At 35.0% G+C, this 19,361-nt stretch overlaps 1 protein-coding gene across 3 annotated transcripts in view; it reads left to right on the top strand.

Moving 5' to 3' along the window:
• Nucleotides 1-19,361, top strand: part of Unc80 (unc-80 homolog, NALCN channel complex subunit) — a 192,481-nt gene that overhangs the window by 68,481 nt on the left and 104,639 nt on the right. For all 3 annotated transcript variants that reach the window (XM_027941959.2, XM_034635733.2, XM_027941958.2), the window contains exons 23-26: nucleotides 1,655-1,867; nucleotides 8,446-8,581; nucleotides 11,499-11,632; nucleotides 19,177-19,342. In XM_027941959.2, the coding sequence (XP_027797760.1) occupies nucleotides 1,655-1,867; nucleotides 8,446-8,581; nucleotides 11,499-11,632; nucleotides 19,177-19,342 (649 nt within the window). The remainder of the gene's footprint in view (nucleotides 1-1,654; nucleotides 1,868-8,445; nucleotides 8,582-11,498; nucleotides 11,633-19,176; nucleotides 19,343-19,361) is intronic.

The following is a 19,361-nucleotide window of genomic DNA, read 5'->3' as shown; positions in this document are numbered from 1 at the left end:
AACCAATCACATCTTTAGTCATTATATAACTGAGGTGGATGGATATTGTAATAGATTTGGAATTGGGAAAGGATAGGATCATATATTTGTTTAAAAAATAATATCACATGGGACCAATGTCCCATTTTAAATTAATTTCAAAAAATGAATAAAATAAAATAATGTCAATTTACATTCTAAAAATCATCTTTTACTAAGATTTATATGAGTATAAGTTGAGACAATTTAGATACCAAAATGGAACTAGTATAGATCTGGGCATCAAAGATTCTGTGTGCAGACTAGAGTTGGGGGCTCAGTGGCACTTGCTTTGCACATGTGAGGCACTGGGTTCAATCCTCAGCACCACATAAAAATAAACAAACAAAATAAATGTATTATGTCCATGTATAACTAAAAAAAAATTTACAAAAAGATCCTGTGTGCACCTCTTCCCAGCTATGTGAAAGTGGGAAAATTATACCTTGTTTTTAAAATCTTAAAGCAAAGATATTATTTCTACATCATAGGGTTGTTATATATTATAATTTATAAAAGAAATTTAACTGCTACATGACTCTCTCTACATATTAACCCCTGTTTAACCTCATGGGTCAATGTATTGTTAAGAATACTATGGCTTCAATTTGAAAATCTGATATTTCTGAGTAACCCATGGTTATTAAGCAATCCTGAGTTGTTGGATAATATTGTGATATATATTTCAAAACTGGCACAATTCAAAATATACATTAATACTTCATGTATATTTTTCTTATGACCTGTTAAGCTATGGGAAATGTCACATGTAAAAGATTTTAAAAATCTTTTAAATAGTTCAATAGAGCATCTCATTTTCACACCAGTAGCTGAGTATCAACAACAAAGTGTATCTTTTTTATTTTTTCAACTATATCTTGACATGACAAGATGGTGCATAATTTTATTTTCGTGAAGAAATGTTCTGCTTTTTCATTTACCAGCAAAATAATTCCCTCTTTGTCAAACATTTTCCATTGAAACCATGCCTATGAGACAGAATTTGATCTCTTATTCAATGACAAAAGAAAAAGAAAAAAAAATAAAGACTAACTCAACAAAATCTTTCTTACTAGCCAAAATGTGCAGTAAGCAATTTTACCCCCTTGAAATGTATGAATGGTCATAGATAACAGATTGTCATTGGTACAGCATCACAACACCCTTGATTGAAATAAGACTAGTTCTAGAAATGTAATAAGTGTTTCCTTCATGTTAAGATTTTAGGTTTTAAAAAAAAAGATTTTATATTTAAAATGCTTCATATTTAAAAACATAAAAAACTCCCTATTACATTCAAATCCCAATTGCCCTTGAAATGCAAAATGGAAGCATGTAATTACTTGAGATTCCTCAGAAGGAATAAAGCATAGAAACCTGCTTAGAAAGTCTAATTTCTAGTATGCAGATTTGCCTTTGTGGTAACATTTTTCAGATTTTCCATGACTGTGCTGACATCACTTGGGTAATATGGCCAAGCTAAATCCAAACATGGAAGCTAAAATAAACTAAATTCACAGAAATATTGTCAACATAGAGATACTGTTTATTAATCCCACATTATTCTTTTTATAAATTAAATTAAAGGTATTAGTTATTAACCATACATTATTATTTCCTCGTCAACCCTACTCAGGAAGCCCCTGTGGTGGCCCGAGCAGCCTTGTTCCTGGAATGTGCCCGTTTTGTTCACCGCTGCAACAGGGGCAACTGGCCAGAGTGGATGAAAGGGCACCATGTGAACATTACTAAGAAAGGCCTTTCCCGCGGACGGTCCCCCATCGTGGGCAATAAGCGGAACCAGAAGTTGCAGTGGAATGCTGCCAAGCTCTTCTACCAGTGGGGAGACGTGAGCTTTGAATTTTCTTCTGTCAAACTTAAAGTACTTGAGTGGAGTTTTTGATTGTGTTTGGTTTTGAAGACCATTCATTGTTATATACCAGGCACTGAATGAAACACTTTGTGGGGAAATGAACCATTCATTTAATCTTTCCAATAAATAAATCTATGAGGTGAGAGATTACTAAATCATCAAAACTGAAGTTTACATATGTCAAGCTATTTGCCAGAGTTTGCATATCTGGTACAAGGAGGAACTGGTATTCCATCTCCCACTCTGGATTTCAAATTTTTGCTTTCAATTGCTATATTCATCAAGAATCATCTTTGTGAAAATTATTGTTGTAATAGTTAATGCTTACATCCCATTTTGGCTTTCTATTCTAATTTATGTTTTCCCAGGACATGTTTTTTTTTTTTTTTAATCCCAGTTTTTTAACAGAATTTTCTTTTTTGTTTATATGCCATCTCTTAGTTACCCGAAAGCCTTCAGAAATAACTACATGTTATAGTTACTCATGTACCTACATATGTGTATAAGTGAATAAAAAGAAATGAATCTTCATTAGGAATTCTAATCAAACCTGATTAGGGAAGTTCATATCCAAAAGTTGGGTATTTGCCACAAATATCTGAGAGAAGGCAAGATATTCTCATGATACACCTGAGACTATTTTATCTGTGAAACTAAATACTTAATTAACAAATGATATACCTTTACCACTGTCTTTCTTAGAATGTAGGTAAAAATTTCTCATCCTTTAAATGGAATTTGTCACAGGGTTCTGCTCATTTGGAATGCTGTTCTTTTCTTCATCATGGCCAGATCATATTTCAGCCCTTCTTGACTCTTGTCACCAATGTTCCAGCCTATCCCCTGATATCCTGAATAATGGCATCGATTACCACTCTGGTGCCTTAATATTTCTTCGTGAGAATGGGATATTTTATCTCCTCTCTTTGAAGGTTTCCTTTGGCTTAATTGCAAAGCTCTAATACATCTCTTTTCTTAGAAAATAGGAATTTTCCCCTAAATTTGCTTATAAAGTTGCTATGGTAACAAAAAATCTTAGAACGAATGTCACAGTGAACTAAACATTGGCATTGAGAGATGAAACAAAACTAGGGTGTGGGTGGAGAGTGGGAAGGGTGGCTGCCCCTAAGCACATTCTTCAAGGATGGTGCCTTAAAATAATTTGTAAAGCATGTTTACATGAGAGTTAGTCACTCTGATAAAATGCTAGAGGAAGAAGTGTGTAAGTAAGATTATAGGAAAGAAAGGGCAGGTAATTGGAGGGTCCATTGTCTTTTGGCTCTAGGTTCTTCTAACCAATTGTACAGGAACCTCTCACCCCCAATCTCAGGACTCCCTCATCTTGATTGTTACAACCTAGTCACTCCTCTGACAAGATGATGATCAAGTTACAACCCAAGCTTTCCCACTAAACATGCATGCAAAATGCAGTTTATCTCTTTCAAATTTATATTTCTGTCATTAAAACAGTGAATGATATTTCTAAGGACCCAGCTTTGTGGATGCTGTTTCATGACCATACTAAAATTAGAATGACATTTCCTGGGAGACACCAAACTTTTTACTCTTAAAATAAAACAATCAGATGGAAAATTGAGTTCACAAGTGGCAGAGAGCAGACGAAGGGTTGTTCTTATCCCCTACACCCATTATTTTGTATCCAATATCACATTAAAAATGATTCAGCACTCCACTGGTGAAAAGTTGTCTTCCTTTTTCCACAAAGAACCAGGTAATTCTGAACACACCTTCTCTCTGGGAAATTGGAGACAAAGTATTTTTCTTTAATTGTATAATTCTTTTAAGGTGAGGGGTATTTTGACTCTTTTAATTTTTTTTTCAGGCAAAATAAGACAAGCAATTAAAAATTCCTAATATCACTGCTACTTTAATTCAACAGCGTTCCCTATATAGATTCTTCCCTTCTTTATTAATAGTACTAAATAGCATAGCCAGGCATGGTGGCTCATGCCTGTAATCCCAGCAGTTTGGGAGGCAGATGCAGGAGGAACATGAGTTCAAAGCCAGCCTCAGCAAGGTACTAAGCAACTCAGTGAGATCCTGTCTCTAAATAAAATACAAAATAGGGCTGGGAATGTGGCTCAGTGGTCGAGTGCCCCTGAGTTCAATCCTTGGTACCCCCCAAAAAAACCCAGAAATAGTATTATCCCTGAAGATAGTATTGTCCCTGCAACAGATTTCCAAAATAGTTCTTTTAATGCAAGTATGTATATATAAAATCATATATTTATATGTTATATATGCAATAAATATACAATATATATTATATATAATAAATATATATCATATATTTATATATGCATATATAAAATTATGCATACCTAAAAACATAGATAACATATACTTACCAACTCAATGAGAATATTGATTTAATAAGAAGAACAGTTAACCATTACCAAGCACAATTACCTTTAATTTCAACAGTTTGTAGACCATCACTTAAAACTCTTCATTGATAATCACTATGTTTATAGTCATGTTATTGTAATCCTAATATTTCTTCATGTTTTATTAGCTTAGTAAAATGACAAATACAATTGGTTTGTTTTCATCTCATTTAGGTAGAAAAGGTCCATAACAGAGGAGGCAAATTCTGTTAAAAAAATTACAAAGCCGCTCTCCATGCTGCCCTTCCAATCCACCTCCTCCAGTACTGCAAAAATCTCCCAGGCAAATGAGCTTGTCGCTCCATGCAGCCAGTCTATTGGAATTCTGAATCATTCCCATCTTTCATTCTACAGATACAAGAACATTAATGAAATCAGGGATGACTCCCTAGTCTGAGATAGACCTAATTTGGGATCTTCTAAAATAAACAATGAGATTTGGGGTCACTAAGATAGATAATTAGACCAGTTGTCAGATTTTTAACTTTATTTTCCCTTTAGGATATACTTTTTATGTTCTTTCTAAACTAGTATTAAAAAACTTTCTTATACAACAGTTACCCTTTTTAGTCCTCCACTGATAAGATGTCTTTGTCTTTTCTCCTTTTTGTTTTCTAAAAGTGTGAGCAATTTTCATTCCCACAATTATTGTGGATTTGAGGACAAAAGTTGGTTTTGCATAAAACAGACCCATTTCTTCAATGCACAGAGATGTGGTGACCCCTGTTTATTACCTACCTCATTCTGGGTCTCTTTTAAGTGGTATCTCTGAAAAAGCAGTTCCAATTTCTAATCCTATGGGCTTTCCACAAGAAGAGGAAATCAAGTAAGTGCTAACCATATGAGGGTTTCCAATTTGTAGGGTTTTAACCAAAGGACTTTCCAAATAAATACTTTCATGATTAATGCCTTCTGACATTTTTGCAGCTGTTGACTCAGCTGACTTCCTTGACCTTTTCCTTCCTTTTGTCTTCCATAACCACTGTGCTCCAGAGTCTCCGGGCCTCTCAGTGCCCCATTCTCTGTCTTCTTCCCTGGTCCTCTGCCTCCTCCCTCTCCGTAAATGCAGATAATACTCAGGATCTCTTGTAATTTCTTCCTGTTTTATTTCCTCCAAGGTTCATTATTCCTGTGTTTCCAGCTATTTTCTGTGTGCCAGTAGCACAGACTTTTCTATCCATAGCACCCTAGCACTTTTTAGATGTTTTTTTTTTTCATTGCCAACTGCATTTCGGGGGCATTCACTTGATACCCAGAAACTCACTTTTACCTGGATAAAACCCTTCTCCCCAAATGAACACATCCTGCCAGCAACCATCCTTAAGCTTTCTGTTCTTATTAATGGTACCACAATCATCTTACATGACAATCTTTGAATATATTGCAAACCTCTGTCCCCTATTGATCCTATCTCTCCCATTCACTGAATTCCATAGGTGAGATTTTCATTGCATCCCGTCTGGATGATTAAATCATTTTCCCCATTTGGTCTCCTCCTCAGTCTTCCCTCATCTAATCCATCCTATACACTGCTGGTAAAGTGATCTCCCCAAGGCACAGCCCTTCCCAAACAGCATTCATTCTGGTCTCCCAGCCACCAGACATTCCTCTTCAAGTCATTCTCCAAACTTCTGGCAGTGATTGGGCTAAAATGCAAATCAGAACATGTTTCTACCTGCTTAAAATGCTTTGGCCCTCCTTTTCCCGTGGCTTAAATCTTAACATTGCTTAATCTGGCATCACTTCCCACTGCAGAATCTTTGCTCAAATCACTCAAGATTATGTATGAAAAAGTCAAATGAGCAAATGCACCTAATGTTTGTCTTAAGACTTTGTACCAATGATATGTTTCATAACAGTAGGTCATTAAATGATTTTTTTTTTTTTTAAAGCAGGCTGCTTGTCTTGTCTCTGCATTCCTGGGCAGCTATCGCAATGTCCCTGAGACAGTGATCAGGTTACCTAGTTCTAACCTACCTTTCTATTCTTTCTGCACATTGTTTCTTTCCTCTCATAAAATTGAGATTCAACCAAGTGACCTACCTGTCAATCTCTGAATACATGGTGCCTTTCCCTGAATGTGGATCTTTTAGGGCCCTGCGACTGAACATATTCACTTTCCAGTCTCCATCAATCAAAACTCCAATTCCTCGGAGTCTACAGCAATAAGACTCTTTGAATGAATTTAACCTATCTTCTGAACTAATTAAGTGTTTTCAGTCTCCTAGTGCATTATTTCAGTATTTTATTACCTCCTCAATAGACTGTAAGTCATGAAGGAAAAAATATTATATAGACATAGACACTCTTGTGTTTGAATCCCATTTCACAGTCTGCTGAGCAACTGTCTGCAAGTCTCTTGACCTCTCTAACCTTCCTATTTTCCCAACAGCAACCCTGCTGTATGTGGAAGTATAATGTACTAGGGCACATTAAACAAAGATACTACTATATTATAACAGCTAACCAAATTTAGTGTTCTATTTTATACCTTACAAATTACCTCACTCTATAAATACTTGATGCATGAAGGAAGAAAGGAAAGAAAGAAAAAATAAGGTGTACAGCTCTAATTGATTAGAAATTTAGCCCAGACAAATTTATTTTTGATAATGCTTTCAGCTTTATAAACTGTGGATTAACTTAGTTATTTAGTTACAATGTCCCAGAAGGATTGATACAGTAAATTCCCCCTTTGAGTCTTATGATTCAGCCTCATAATTGCCTGTCTCATCCTCAGAACAAGGTCTTTTGAGGTGGAAATACTAGTTGGTTTTGTTTTTATATTTTGTTTTGTTCACTTAAAACTTCCCAGGTTAGCTAAAATCTCAGGATCCCGTGATATCTTTTCATACTACTTTCTTGTTAATGTGGTTTATGCTTCTTGGTTTGTAGCTTGTCATGTAATTTTAGAGTTTAAGGAGACCTATTTGTTTCAAGTTTTCTAAGACATTCAAAAAATTTGTGTTTTTATTTAAAGAGTTCTGGATTACTTTGCATATCCAGTAGTATTTGAATGTTAGTTTCTAATGTTGAGTCTAATACTTTGAATACCCAGTATTTAGTAACTCTTCTAAATATTTTAAAAGTATGATATTGGAGGAAAGAACAAAATTAGGTGAAATTTGTTCTTGCTAATACACAGAGAACCAAACGGTCAAACCTCAAGTTCAGTACTCAGCTTAGCCTTTTCCCTGACTCTCCTCCCTAAGCCCAGGTTCTTTTACTGTTGCATATTCTATAGAGTTGGGATGTAGAAGGAAATAGATAGAGGTAATGTTTTTGTCTCTTCTTGAGGAAATTCCTCTGATAAATCATATAATAGTGCATGGTGATTCGGAAGAACAGTTAGCAAGAATATTGATTTTATTAATATAACATAAAAGCTGATATTGTCAATGTGTGCAGTTATTTTTTTAAATATTTGTTCTAGTTATACATGGACACAATATCTTTATTTTGTTTTATTTATTTTTATGTGGTGCTGAGGCATGCGCTCTGCCACTGAGCCACAACCCCAGTCCAATGTGTGCAGTTATTAAAAGTCATGTTTCTAATATAGTCATTAGGTACTCCATGAAAAGAGAAGCTAGTACTTTTTACTAATTTATGGAGTATTGTGGAAGGGGGAACACAATCTATAAAAGCCAATAAGCACATACATAACGGCAGATATAAATAAAACTGCAGTACCAGAATTCTTGCCAACTTCTAAACTCATGAGTATGACACTGATATCCTCATAAACTAGCATAATCAGAAGCACTCTGAGGAAGAGTGCCTTCTCATTTTATACCACAGTAAAAATAGCCGTATATTCCCTAATAATAGATCTGTAAAATAAATGACCTTTGAGGAAATGGATATGCTGTCAGAAAAAAAAAAAAAACAGCTTCTTTATTAGTACACAAAAATGTCATTCCAGTTTCTACAAGACTTCATACTAAATGATCCTAGAGATAAGGTCAATGCTTTCTACCTCGGTTTCTTTATTGGCCGATATAGTGGTGTATACTACAGCCTACAAAAGATGCTTATACTGGAAATAATCCCCATTCATTGGCTGATTATGTCCTCTGTAACATGAGAGACGATGTTGGAGTCTAACATACTTTGTGCTGTTTTATTCTTTTCTTCCCATGGCAGGCAATTGGCGTCCGGTTGAATGAGCTGTGTCATGGGGAGAGTGAGAGCCCAGCCAACCTGCTAGGCCTCATTTATGATGAGGAGACCAAGAGGAGACTGAGAAAGGAGGATGAGGAGGAAGACTTTTTAGATGACAGTAAGGAGACTCCCTTTACTACAAGAACCCCTGCTTGTAAGAACCTCTGCTTTAGGAGCTCTTAATATCTCTCTTTCTTCTCTCATCCTCTTGCCACCTTCCCATGTCCCCCCGCACTGCGCCTTTCCGCCTGTCTCCTATGCATGGACGTAAGCATGTGCATTAAGCCACACAGAGAGAAGGCACAAACCAGAAAGAGAAGATAGACAAGGGCAAAGAGCTGTAGGCAATGTGCAAAACCCATTACTGTTTAGTCTCTGACTCCTGCTATTAAACATAGCTTGGTATTCAACGTCTCTGAGAAAATCTAGTTGTAAACAATTGCTTTTCCAGATGAGATTTTGTCATTTTTTTGTGTTGTTATTGCTTTTGGAAATAAGAAAGTGATAAAATAGAACAGGACATGCTTTCCAAATCACTAAAATATTCAGTTACTTAATCAGACTGTATTATGGTATTTAACATGAAATTGAAATACTAAAATAATTTGCTTAAGCTATGAATTTCTGCAGTACTGTATTTGTTTATTATATTCATCATAGAAGAGTAGAGACAAAGAAATTCTGGTTACATAGTCTCCAACAACATTTTGTTCATATGTGTGCTCCATACCATACTAGCTTGTGTGTATGTGCATCACTGCCTTTGATGGAGATGAAATTCCAATTATGGTTATAAAATTAGTGTCTTTATATGAAGATGATAGTGACCTGTCCTTTTAACCTTCCCTTCTGGTTTGAAATTCAAGCTCCCTCATTATATTTTAAGGGTTGCTGTTAGTTAATTTATGTCAAATCCATTGCTTTTCTGTAGACATGAGATATGAAAGAAGTATAACTTTGGACAGCAATAATCAAAGAGAATTCTTATGATATTCCTTTCCACTTTCACACTATTGATTTTTTAAAGATTCCCACTAATATGCTCTTCTAAGACCTTATCAAATTAGCAAACCTTCTAGACTTAGTTGTTGACAAAATACCAAAATTTCACACTAGTATTTCAGCTTAATGATGAAAGTTGACCCCGGAGATAAAAATTGAGTCTATCTTAGAATGATTCATGGAATTGAATTTAACCCACAGGAAGACTTGAGGACTATCCAGCAATCACAAAACCTAGAGAAGGCCTTACATAACACCCAGCCATCCAAATGGCACCCCCAAACTGCCCTGGGGATCCCAAGAGCCCTGAGGGAGCTAAAGCAACACTAAATGGATTCACCCTTTTATGCCAAAGTGAACTCAAATTTCCATTAGACCACAAAAGTATCATTTACTAATATGTTCTGTCTCATATGTCAGCTTTTTGTTGAGGCCATGTAGAAGTCAATCCTTGATCACTGCCACAGAGTATTTCAGATGTCAATCATGAGAGATCGTGGATTAAGACTAAGTTCACTGTTTACCCAACTGATAGGAAGAGTCTTAATAGGACAGATCCAGAAAGTGTTCAATTATTTTTTAAACAGTCTTGCACATCTAGGCATTTTTTAAACCATACTCCACTGAATATAAAAATGATATGTGTGATTTAGTTTAAAGTCATCTTGAGATTAGCTTATCTTGCACTTAAAAGCTAAATACAGTGAAGGCAAATTTCAGTTTGAAAGTTCTACAGGAGCTTGTCTCTTCCATTCTTAATGAGAAGCAAAGTTTCTGGTTGCATATTAACTCTGGAGAGCAAATAATGGTTTTCAGCAAGAAGCAATATCCCAGATATCATCAGAAGACCATGATTTCTATCTATGTCAACAGAAATCATGAAGTCTATATGCAATCTAATTAAAAAAGCTTAACATTCAGGATACATTTTAGAGATATTTTTAGTATATTGCCATGTAATGATATTATGATTTCCTGATTTCTTGATTCACTCAAAATAGATAACTCTTTTTTCTTTCATAAGAGGCAGAATACTACATAGTTTTTGGCTTTATGCTGAACACTAATTAGTACATTTCTGTGTGATTTATGGTGACACATATCTGAGAAGTGATTATAAGAATTTTTATAGTGTCCATGGTGTCACCATGGCCATTACTTGGCATATGGTGGATAAAATCCATTAGTGGCATATGGTGGATACAATGTCTTACTAACTTAAAATCCACTGTTCTTTAGAGCAAAAAAGAACTTTGGCATACTTCTAAAGTAGCTTTAGTCTACTAAAACAGACTACCTGTAATAATGATGTGATATAGATGACCTGGTAAGTGTGTTTTCTCTTGTCTGTGTTGCACAAACATAACTGGAGTAGAGCTGAAACAACTTCACTACCCCAGAACATTAAGACTAACATCCTTTCATAAAATGAGCTGACAGGATTGTTGTAGTTCTCAGTCTAGTTCATTGCCATTTACATAGTCTACATCTGATTGAATGTATGAGTACTTTGTATTTCTCTTTTTATTAAAACATTTTCTAGTTTACTGGGGTTATATTTTGTTACTCTAAAAGGTATTTTTAATTTTTTTTTTATTTAACCACAATGGTGTCTTTTCTTTCTTTCTTTCTTTTTTAATGTGGTACTGAGGATGAACCCAGTGCCTCACTTGTGCTAGGCAAGTACTCCACCACTGAGCCACAACCCCAGGCCCACTCTATAAGGTTTTAAGATGAATAATTTAGTTCTGCTTGTTTGCTATTTAGTAAAAATTCTTATATCTGATCTAAATAGAAATCAGAGTATGGTCTGATATTTTAATACTGAAGTAGTCCTTAAAGAATTGCAAAATGAAGAAGAGAGGTGTATGCAATGCATACATTATGCTAAGTGCAATTGGTAGATTGAACTTGCATAGGTAATAGTCTCATGAAATTTGATTTTGCATGCATGTACCTAGGTCCATCAAACTGTGCCTATCTGTATTTGTTACTGGTTTCTCTTCTAATGGAAGACCTCCTTCATTCCTTAGGTACTGTGAACCCTTCTAAATGTGGCTGCCCCTTTGCCTTGAAGATGGCAGCTTGCCAGCTTCTCCTGGAGATTACCACCTTCCTGAGAGAGACCTTTTCTTGCCTGCCCAGACCTCGTACTGAGCCACTGGGAGTAAGTTAAAGCATGTGTATTAATAATCAGGCTACCTGGAAAGGCCAGACGGATGCCTAGTTTTCTGGTACTCACAATTTCTTTAAACTCCCAATGGCCAGATGCATCACATAATTTAAAAATTCGGCCATGGAATTTCATTTATAAAAATAAATGTTCTCTTCTCTATTAAAATAATAACACCAAAATTGACTTAGAGATCAGCAGAGACAGCACCATGGTTGATCACCATCAGTTATGCTGGAAATATCTAAGAGCATTTAGGTTCCCTTACTTTGCTAACTGTGAGGAGTGTCATGGCCAACACTCTCCAGAAATCACTGGAAGATTCTTTCTTTTTTTTAATTTTTGCTACCATCTATTTATAAGTTTATATAGAAATGTGCTTTCAATGAGTATTTTTGTTTAAATTATGGGTTGAAAGACTTCAGTGTTCAGTGTCTAAACATTCCCATATATTGTTATTAATGTAGCATTTCTTTTTTATTTTTCCTGACTCTGGAAAATTGTTATTTTTTTTATTTGTTCTAATTAGTTATACATGACAGTAGAATGCATTTGAACACATCATACACAAAAGAAGTATAGCTTTTCATTCTTCTGGTTATACATAATGTACAGTTCTACCAGTTGTATAATCATATATGCACACAGGGTGATAGTGTTTGATTCATTCTACTATCATTCCTACCTCCATACACCCTCCTTTCACGCCCCTCTGTCTAATCCAAAGTACCTCTATTCTTCCCTAGCCTCCCCACTGCATTGTGAATTAGCATCTACATATCAGAGAAAACATTCGGCTTTTGGTTCTTTGGGATTGGCTTCCTTTACTTGGCATGATATTCTCCAGTTTACTGGAAAAGCCATCATTTCATTCTTCTTTAAGGCTGAGTAATATTCCATTGTGTATATATACCACATTTTCTTTATCCATTCATCTTTTGAAGTGCACCTAGGTTGGTTCCATAGGTTAGCTATTGTGAATTGAGCTGCTATAAACATTGATGTGGTTGCATCTCTATAGTATGCTAATTTTAAGTCCTTTGGGTATAAACTGAGGAGTGGGATAACTGGGTCAAATGGTGGTTCCATTCTAAGTTTTCTGAGGAATCTCCATACTGCTTTCCAGAGTGGTTGCACCAATTTGCAGTATCACTTGCAATGTATGAGTGTACCTTTTTCCCCACATCCTTGCCAACATTTATTGTTGCTTGTATTCTTTGTAATTACCATTCTGACTGGAGTGAGATGAAATATTAGAGTAGTTTTGATTTGCACTTCTCTAATTGCTAGAGATGTTGAACATTTTTTCATATATTTGTTGATGGATTGTATTTTTTCTTCTATGAAGTGTCTGTTTAGTTCCTTAGCCCATTTATTGATTGGATTATTTGGGTTTTTTTTTTTTTTGGTGTTAACTTTTTTGAGTTCTTTATATATCCTGAAGATTAATGCTGTATTTGAGGTATGTATGGTGAAGATTTTTTTCTATCTTCACATTATTGATTGTTTTCTTTGCTGTGAAGAAGGTTTTTAGTTTGATTCCATCCCATTTATTGATTCATGATTTTACTTCTTGCACTTTAGGAGTCTTGTTAAGAAAGTCAGTTCCTAAGCCAACATGGTGAAGATTTGGGCCCACTTTTTCTTCTGTTAGGTGTGGGATCTCTGTTCTAGTGCCTAAGTCCTTGATCCACTTTGAGTTTTTTTTTTTTTTTTTTGGTTTTTTTTTTTTTTTTTCTGCAGGGTGAGAGATAGGGGTATAATTTTATTTTGCTACATAAAGATTTCCAGTTTTCCCAGTGTATGGTTTCTGATGCCTTTGTTTGGTATGAAATAATTGTATTTATATGAATTTGTCTCTGTGCCTTTTATTTTGTACCATTGGTCCTCGAATCTGTTTTGTTGCCAATACCATGCCATTTTTGTTACTATGGCTCTGTAGTATCATTAAGGTCTGGTATTGTGATGCCTCCTGCTTCATTTTTCTTGCTTAGGAATGCTTTGGCTATTCTGTGTCTCTTATTTTTGCAAATGAATTTTGTGATTGCTTTTTCTATTTCTATGAAGAATGTATTGAGATTTTCATAGGAATTGCATTAAATCTTTATCATGCTTTTGGTAGTATGGACATTTTGACAATGTTAATTCTGCCTATCCGAGAACATGGGAGATCTTTCCATCTTCTAAAGTCTTCTTTAATTTCTTTCTTTAATGTTCTGTAGTTTTCATTGTAGAGGTCTTTCACCTCTTTGTTAGATTGATTCCCAAATACTTTATTTTTTTGTTAGGCTATTGTGAATGGGGTAGTTTTCCTAATTTCTCTTTCAGTGTGTACATCACCAATGTATAGGAATGCATTTGATTTATGAATGTTGATTTTTATATCCTGTCATGTACCATTTCTAATGGATCATGGATAGAAAACATTACACACACACACACACACACACACACACACACACACACACTCACGTACCATGTACTGCAGAGTAATATTGTTTTACTGTGGATATATATAGTATGCAAAAGCCCCAGGAGTTTTCACAGAGTGAGTGGTCTCAGGGCAACCTGGCCTCTAGTTCCCCAGTGGACACCAAGTGTCCAGTGGTTCTTGCATCATAGGCAGCATCCAGCCAGAGTGAGGAGACAGACACAGTCTCCCCCGCAAAAAACCTTTACACAAAGCACATTCTATTGTCCCAGAAAAATGGTCATACTAGCAATCTGTGCATTTCTATTTAAGCAAATTTTACAATCAGCCACCACTTCTGCTTTTTAAACCAACACAGCATGAATTAGGTAGCACCCCACTCTGGAGCAAAAGAATCAGTGTTCCAGTATCATGGAGCAGTATCTCTGCCTTTTGGGTTTTCGGTGTTCTAAAAAGTCTATTTCCTTATATGTTTAAACATAAAATGTTTTCAAGTTGGAAATATTTGTGAGTAAAATGTATTTTTTTTCAACAGAAACAGGCCCACACTTAAACTGTGAAAATGTATAATTGAATATTGGAAAAGGAAATTTCTCCTGCCGCCCTTATGTAACTTCATCTTAACCTGGATCTTTAACTTTCTAATTTTTCACTATGAAATTGAGACTACTCTATGAAGTCAAATCAAGGCCCCTCAACATATGTACTTAATTTAAATTATAGTCAAGTGTAACAAAATATCTGATCTGTAGGCCTGTGTATTGTTATTCAACCATCTAATTATACTAAACTCTTTACAAAAACGTGGAGTACATCTGATTTTAAGTTTTCAGATTTTTACTGGTCACCATTTTGATCCATTGTGATAAAAAATATATGTAAGAATCTAGTTTGCCTCAGTTACTTTGTTCTCCCTTTAACTCTTTAAATCTATCATTTAATGTCCCTTATCATCATGACAAATTTCAGTCTTTTAATCAGTCAATCAAATCTTTAAAAAAAAATTAGTATATAACCAATCGGCAGATCTGTAGGATATGCCAAGAAAGGAAGCTAAGACAGGATCTGTAATCATTTGGTCACCAGAGGAAAATTTTTACTTCTTTGTCACCTTTAACTAGATCTCAGAAGTCTTTTAGTCATTACATCAACATTCTCATTGTTCAGGTTTGTGTATTGTGCTGGGATGTCTTCTTTGATAAATAAAAGGAGAAAGATTTTTCCCCCATATTTAAGCTATCTAATTATATTTGATAACAAATAAAACTCAAGCCACATTCTAACTGTAGAAAAATCAATGCGTATCATAAAAATGTTTCACCAACATGAAAATTCTTAAAATCATTTCCTTTTTAAAACTTTTGCCAAGAACACCTAGCATGAAAAGCATTGTAAGTACAATGTTGTACTGCAAATCTCTTAATGTACATTCTCTCTCTCTCTCTCTCTCTCTCTCTCTGGTATTGGGAATTGAACCCAGGGGTGTTTTTCCACTGAGCTACATGCCTAGCACTTTTTATTTTGAATCAAGCTCTTGCTAAATTGTTTGGGACCTTGTTAATTGCTGAGGCTGGCCTCAAACTTGTGATCTTCCTGCTTCAACCTCCTGAGTCACTGGTATTACAGGTGTGTACCACTATACCCAGCTCCATATTTATCTCTCTGAAATTTTATACTCATCATTAGTCACTCCCTGTTTTCCCTTTCTTGCTGCTCCTAGCAACCACCATTCTACTTTTTGATTCTATGAATTTGCTTATTTTATTTTATTTTTATTTTTTGAGAGAGAGAGAGAATTTTTTAATATTTATTTTTTAGTTTTCAGTGGACACAGCATCTTTATTTTATTTTTATGTGGTGCTGAGCATCGAACCCAGTGCCCCACTCATGCCAGGTGAGCGCACTACCGCTTGAGCCACATCCCCAGCCCCAAAATTGCTTATTTTAGATATTTCATATAAATGCAATTATATAGTAATTTAAAAAATTTTTTTAGTTGTAGTTGGACAAAATATCTTTATTTTATTTATTTTTATGTGGTGCTGAGGATCTAACCAGAGTCTTGAACATGCCAGGCTAGCACTCTACCGCTGAGCCACAACCCCAGCCCCATGAAGTATGTTTTTGTGTAACTGGCTTATTTTACTCAGCATATTGTCCTCAAGGTTCATCCATGTTGTTGCATATGACAGGATTTCCTTCTTTTTTACAGGCTAAATAGTTTTTTAAAGAAACTGTACTGAATAGTAATTTTAAAGACTAAGCATATTTATAGCCAAAATGAAATAAGCTAAATTTTAAACAAAACACTGCTAGTACCGTAACATTCTTAGTGCACTAAAAAGCGTTACCTTAATGTAGAGAATAATATAAGGTAGTATAATAATCATATGAGAAGCTAAAATAATTCTGAAATTTGAGGCTTTGGGATAGGAAAGAATCAAAAACACAAACTTTCTACCAAGAAAAAAAAATCGTTCTCATAGAATGCATAAGGTGATTTCCAATGTGTGAGTCAGATTTGCATGTGAATATTTGTTTGAAAAAGTTCTAGTTATATTTAAGAAGTAGAATAAAAAGCAAAAGAATTTTTAATATAATAACTGGAACAAAATATTAGTTTTTAAAACCGTAATTATTTCCTAGAAGTTGGGAAAATCCAAAAAGGCACTGGATGAGTAGGCAATGGCTAGTAAAAGAAAAGAAAATTTATATCAGAATAGTAAAATAATAGTGAATAATAATTTTATTCTCAGGTAGATCCCTAGAGATAACTTAGTGTGCTTCTCCCCCACCCCCCAAAAAAACAACTTCTGTTAGCATTTTTATTGACTGTTTTTATAAACCATCAAAAATATACATCAAAAAATAGAAAAAGAAGCATTGTTACAAGATTAATAACACAGCATATTTATAATGTAAGAGAACAAATTTTTCTCTCAATGTTGTCATCCAAATGAGAACAACAAAGGAATATTTGAAAAACAGAGAATGTTGTTCATAAACATAATGGTCTACTAAAATTTTTCCCAATTGAGTTAATAAAAATCAATAACCAATGAAAAAGAAACTTGGAATTCAAACAAAAAATTCCCATAAAATGCGTGGATGAGCTCTTAATAAGTCAGAGCCAATAAAGAGTTTCTGTAAAAAAAAAAAAATTCTTTAGTAATTTCCCTAATTTCTATAGAATTATTACCAAAGTGGAAAGTAGATTAGGCTATTTTTCCTAAAAGGGATTAATTTCTGGGAAGCAATTCTACACCTAGAACATTTTTGAAAATGTTAGAATAGATTCCATTTGGCTCCTTTATTTTCCTAGTCATGCTCTAATTTTCTAAGTACCAAAGTGTAACTTGTTGTTTATCCAAAAGGAAAGGAAGAAACAACATTAGAACAACATGTAGAGATTAAAATCTCATCTTGTTGGCAATCAAAGCATGAGATTTTAACCTTGTGCAAACTGGATTTTTAAAAATATTTTTTGTTGTATCTACTTCATCCTGAAGAATAGTTGTGGTATAATTTTTGAAAAATACTGAACAAAATAAAGTCAGCATTTTTATATTTTCTATTTTTCAATTCTTCCTTATTATAGATGAATAATTAAACACGAAACAGGTCAAATTTTTAATTTGGGATCTTGTAGGCCAAATGCGACTAAATAATTATAGTCTCCAGGGCTTGCTTACTTTAGGTTATGGGATCATTCTGTTCATTGGCTTTGCTAAAGTTGGAGCTCCTCTTCTACTTTGTTCCTCCTAGAAGGGAGTAAAAAATTCCCCAGTGCATGATTCTGCTTTGAGCTTCTGGCACTCACATGTGATGTTTCTTAAACCTAAATTGACTTCCTCCTCGCACAAGCAAGGAACAATACATAATCCACAAAATTTAACTTGAACATCACCTCCATAGTCATTTTTTTTTTTTTTGGTTCTGATATAACAAACTGCTACAAATGTAGTTGTTCACAACAGTACAAACATATTTTCTTAGTTCTGCAGGTCAGTTTGCTAGGCTAACTTTAAGGTACTGGTAAGTTTGCCTTCCTATTTGGGGCACTAAGGAAGAATCTCCTTCCTTACCTTTTTTCCATCTTAAAGAGGCCACCTGCATTCCTTAACTTGTGTCCCCTTCCTCCATCTTCAAAGCCGCAAACAACATCTGATACTTTTCCCTGACCACAACCTGGAAAGGTCCTCTACCTTTAAAGATTCTTGAAATTAAATTGAGCACATGTAGCTTATGCAGGATAATCTTCCATATTAAAATGTTAACCTTAATTACACCTATAAATAAAGTCCCTGTTGCCATGTAAGGAAACGCATTTTCAGATCCCAGGGATTAGGATGTGGACATCTTTGAGGGCCATTGTTCTGCCAACCACAGTCTCCAAGTCTGACTTCTAAGACCCTGCTCTATCTCTCAGTCTTGAAATTTTTCATTGATGTCTTCACATTTTTAAAAAAATTTTATTTGTTCAACTTTAGTTATTCATGAAAGTAGATGTATTTTGACATACACACGTGGAGTATGACTTCCCATTCTTGTGGTTGTACATGATGTGGAGTTATATGCATCATGTATTCATGTATAAACATAGGAAAATTCTGTCCAATTTATTTTACTGTCTTTCCTATTCCCATCCCCCATCCCTTCCCTTTGTCTAATTCAAAGTACTTCTGTTCTTTCCTACCCCTCCTTTTTTCAGAATTCTGAGTTCCTTTAGGGAAAGAACAATTTCTCATCTATCATGCAGTATCTAACACATTCATACTCAGTGAGTGATTCACAAATAGATAAACACCAATGATGCAGCTACAACTATGGACAAAGAATTAGAGGGTAAGGAAGTAAGTTCTAGATTTGGGACAAAGTCTGTTTTTGGAACATAAACACGAAAGAAGAGGAAAACTACAAGTTAAGGAAGATGTTATTTATTTTCCAATTCGAAAATAGTTTTTCATGGCCATAATCTAAAATTAGCAATAGACAAAAGAATTTGGTTGTTTGAATGCAGTTGTGTGGGATTCGAGGGAGGCTTGCCACAAGACCAATGCAGCGCTGGGAGATACCAGCACGCACGTGCTCCTCACTGACATTTCAGGACTTGGAGAGCTGCAGACTTCGTCTGGATCCTGAGTTGGACCGGCACAGATATGAAAGGAAGATCAGCTTTGCAGGGGTCCTGGATGAAAATGAAGATTCAAAAGATTCTCTCCATAGCAGCAGCCACACCCTCAAATCAGACACAGGGGTGGAAGAGAAGAAAGGTATGGAAAAGCAAGGATT

Source organism: Marmota flaviventris, chromosome 11 (genome assembly GCF_047511675.1).
Source record: "Marmota flaviventris isolate mMarFla1 chromosome 11, mMarFla1.hap1, whole genome shotgun sequence".
Lineage (NCBI taxonomy): Eukaryota > Metazoa > Chordata > Mammalia > Rodentia > Sciuridae > Marmota > Marmota flaviventris.
The sequence above is the reverse complement of the archived record's forward strand: the minus strand, read 5'-3'. Positions and strand labels throughout refer to the sequence as shown.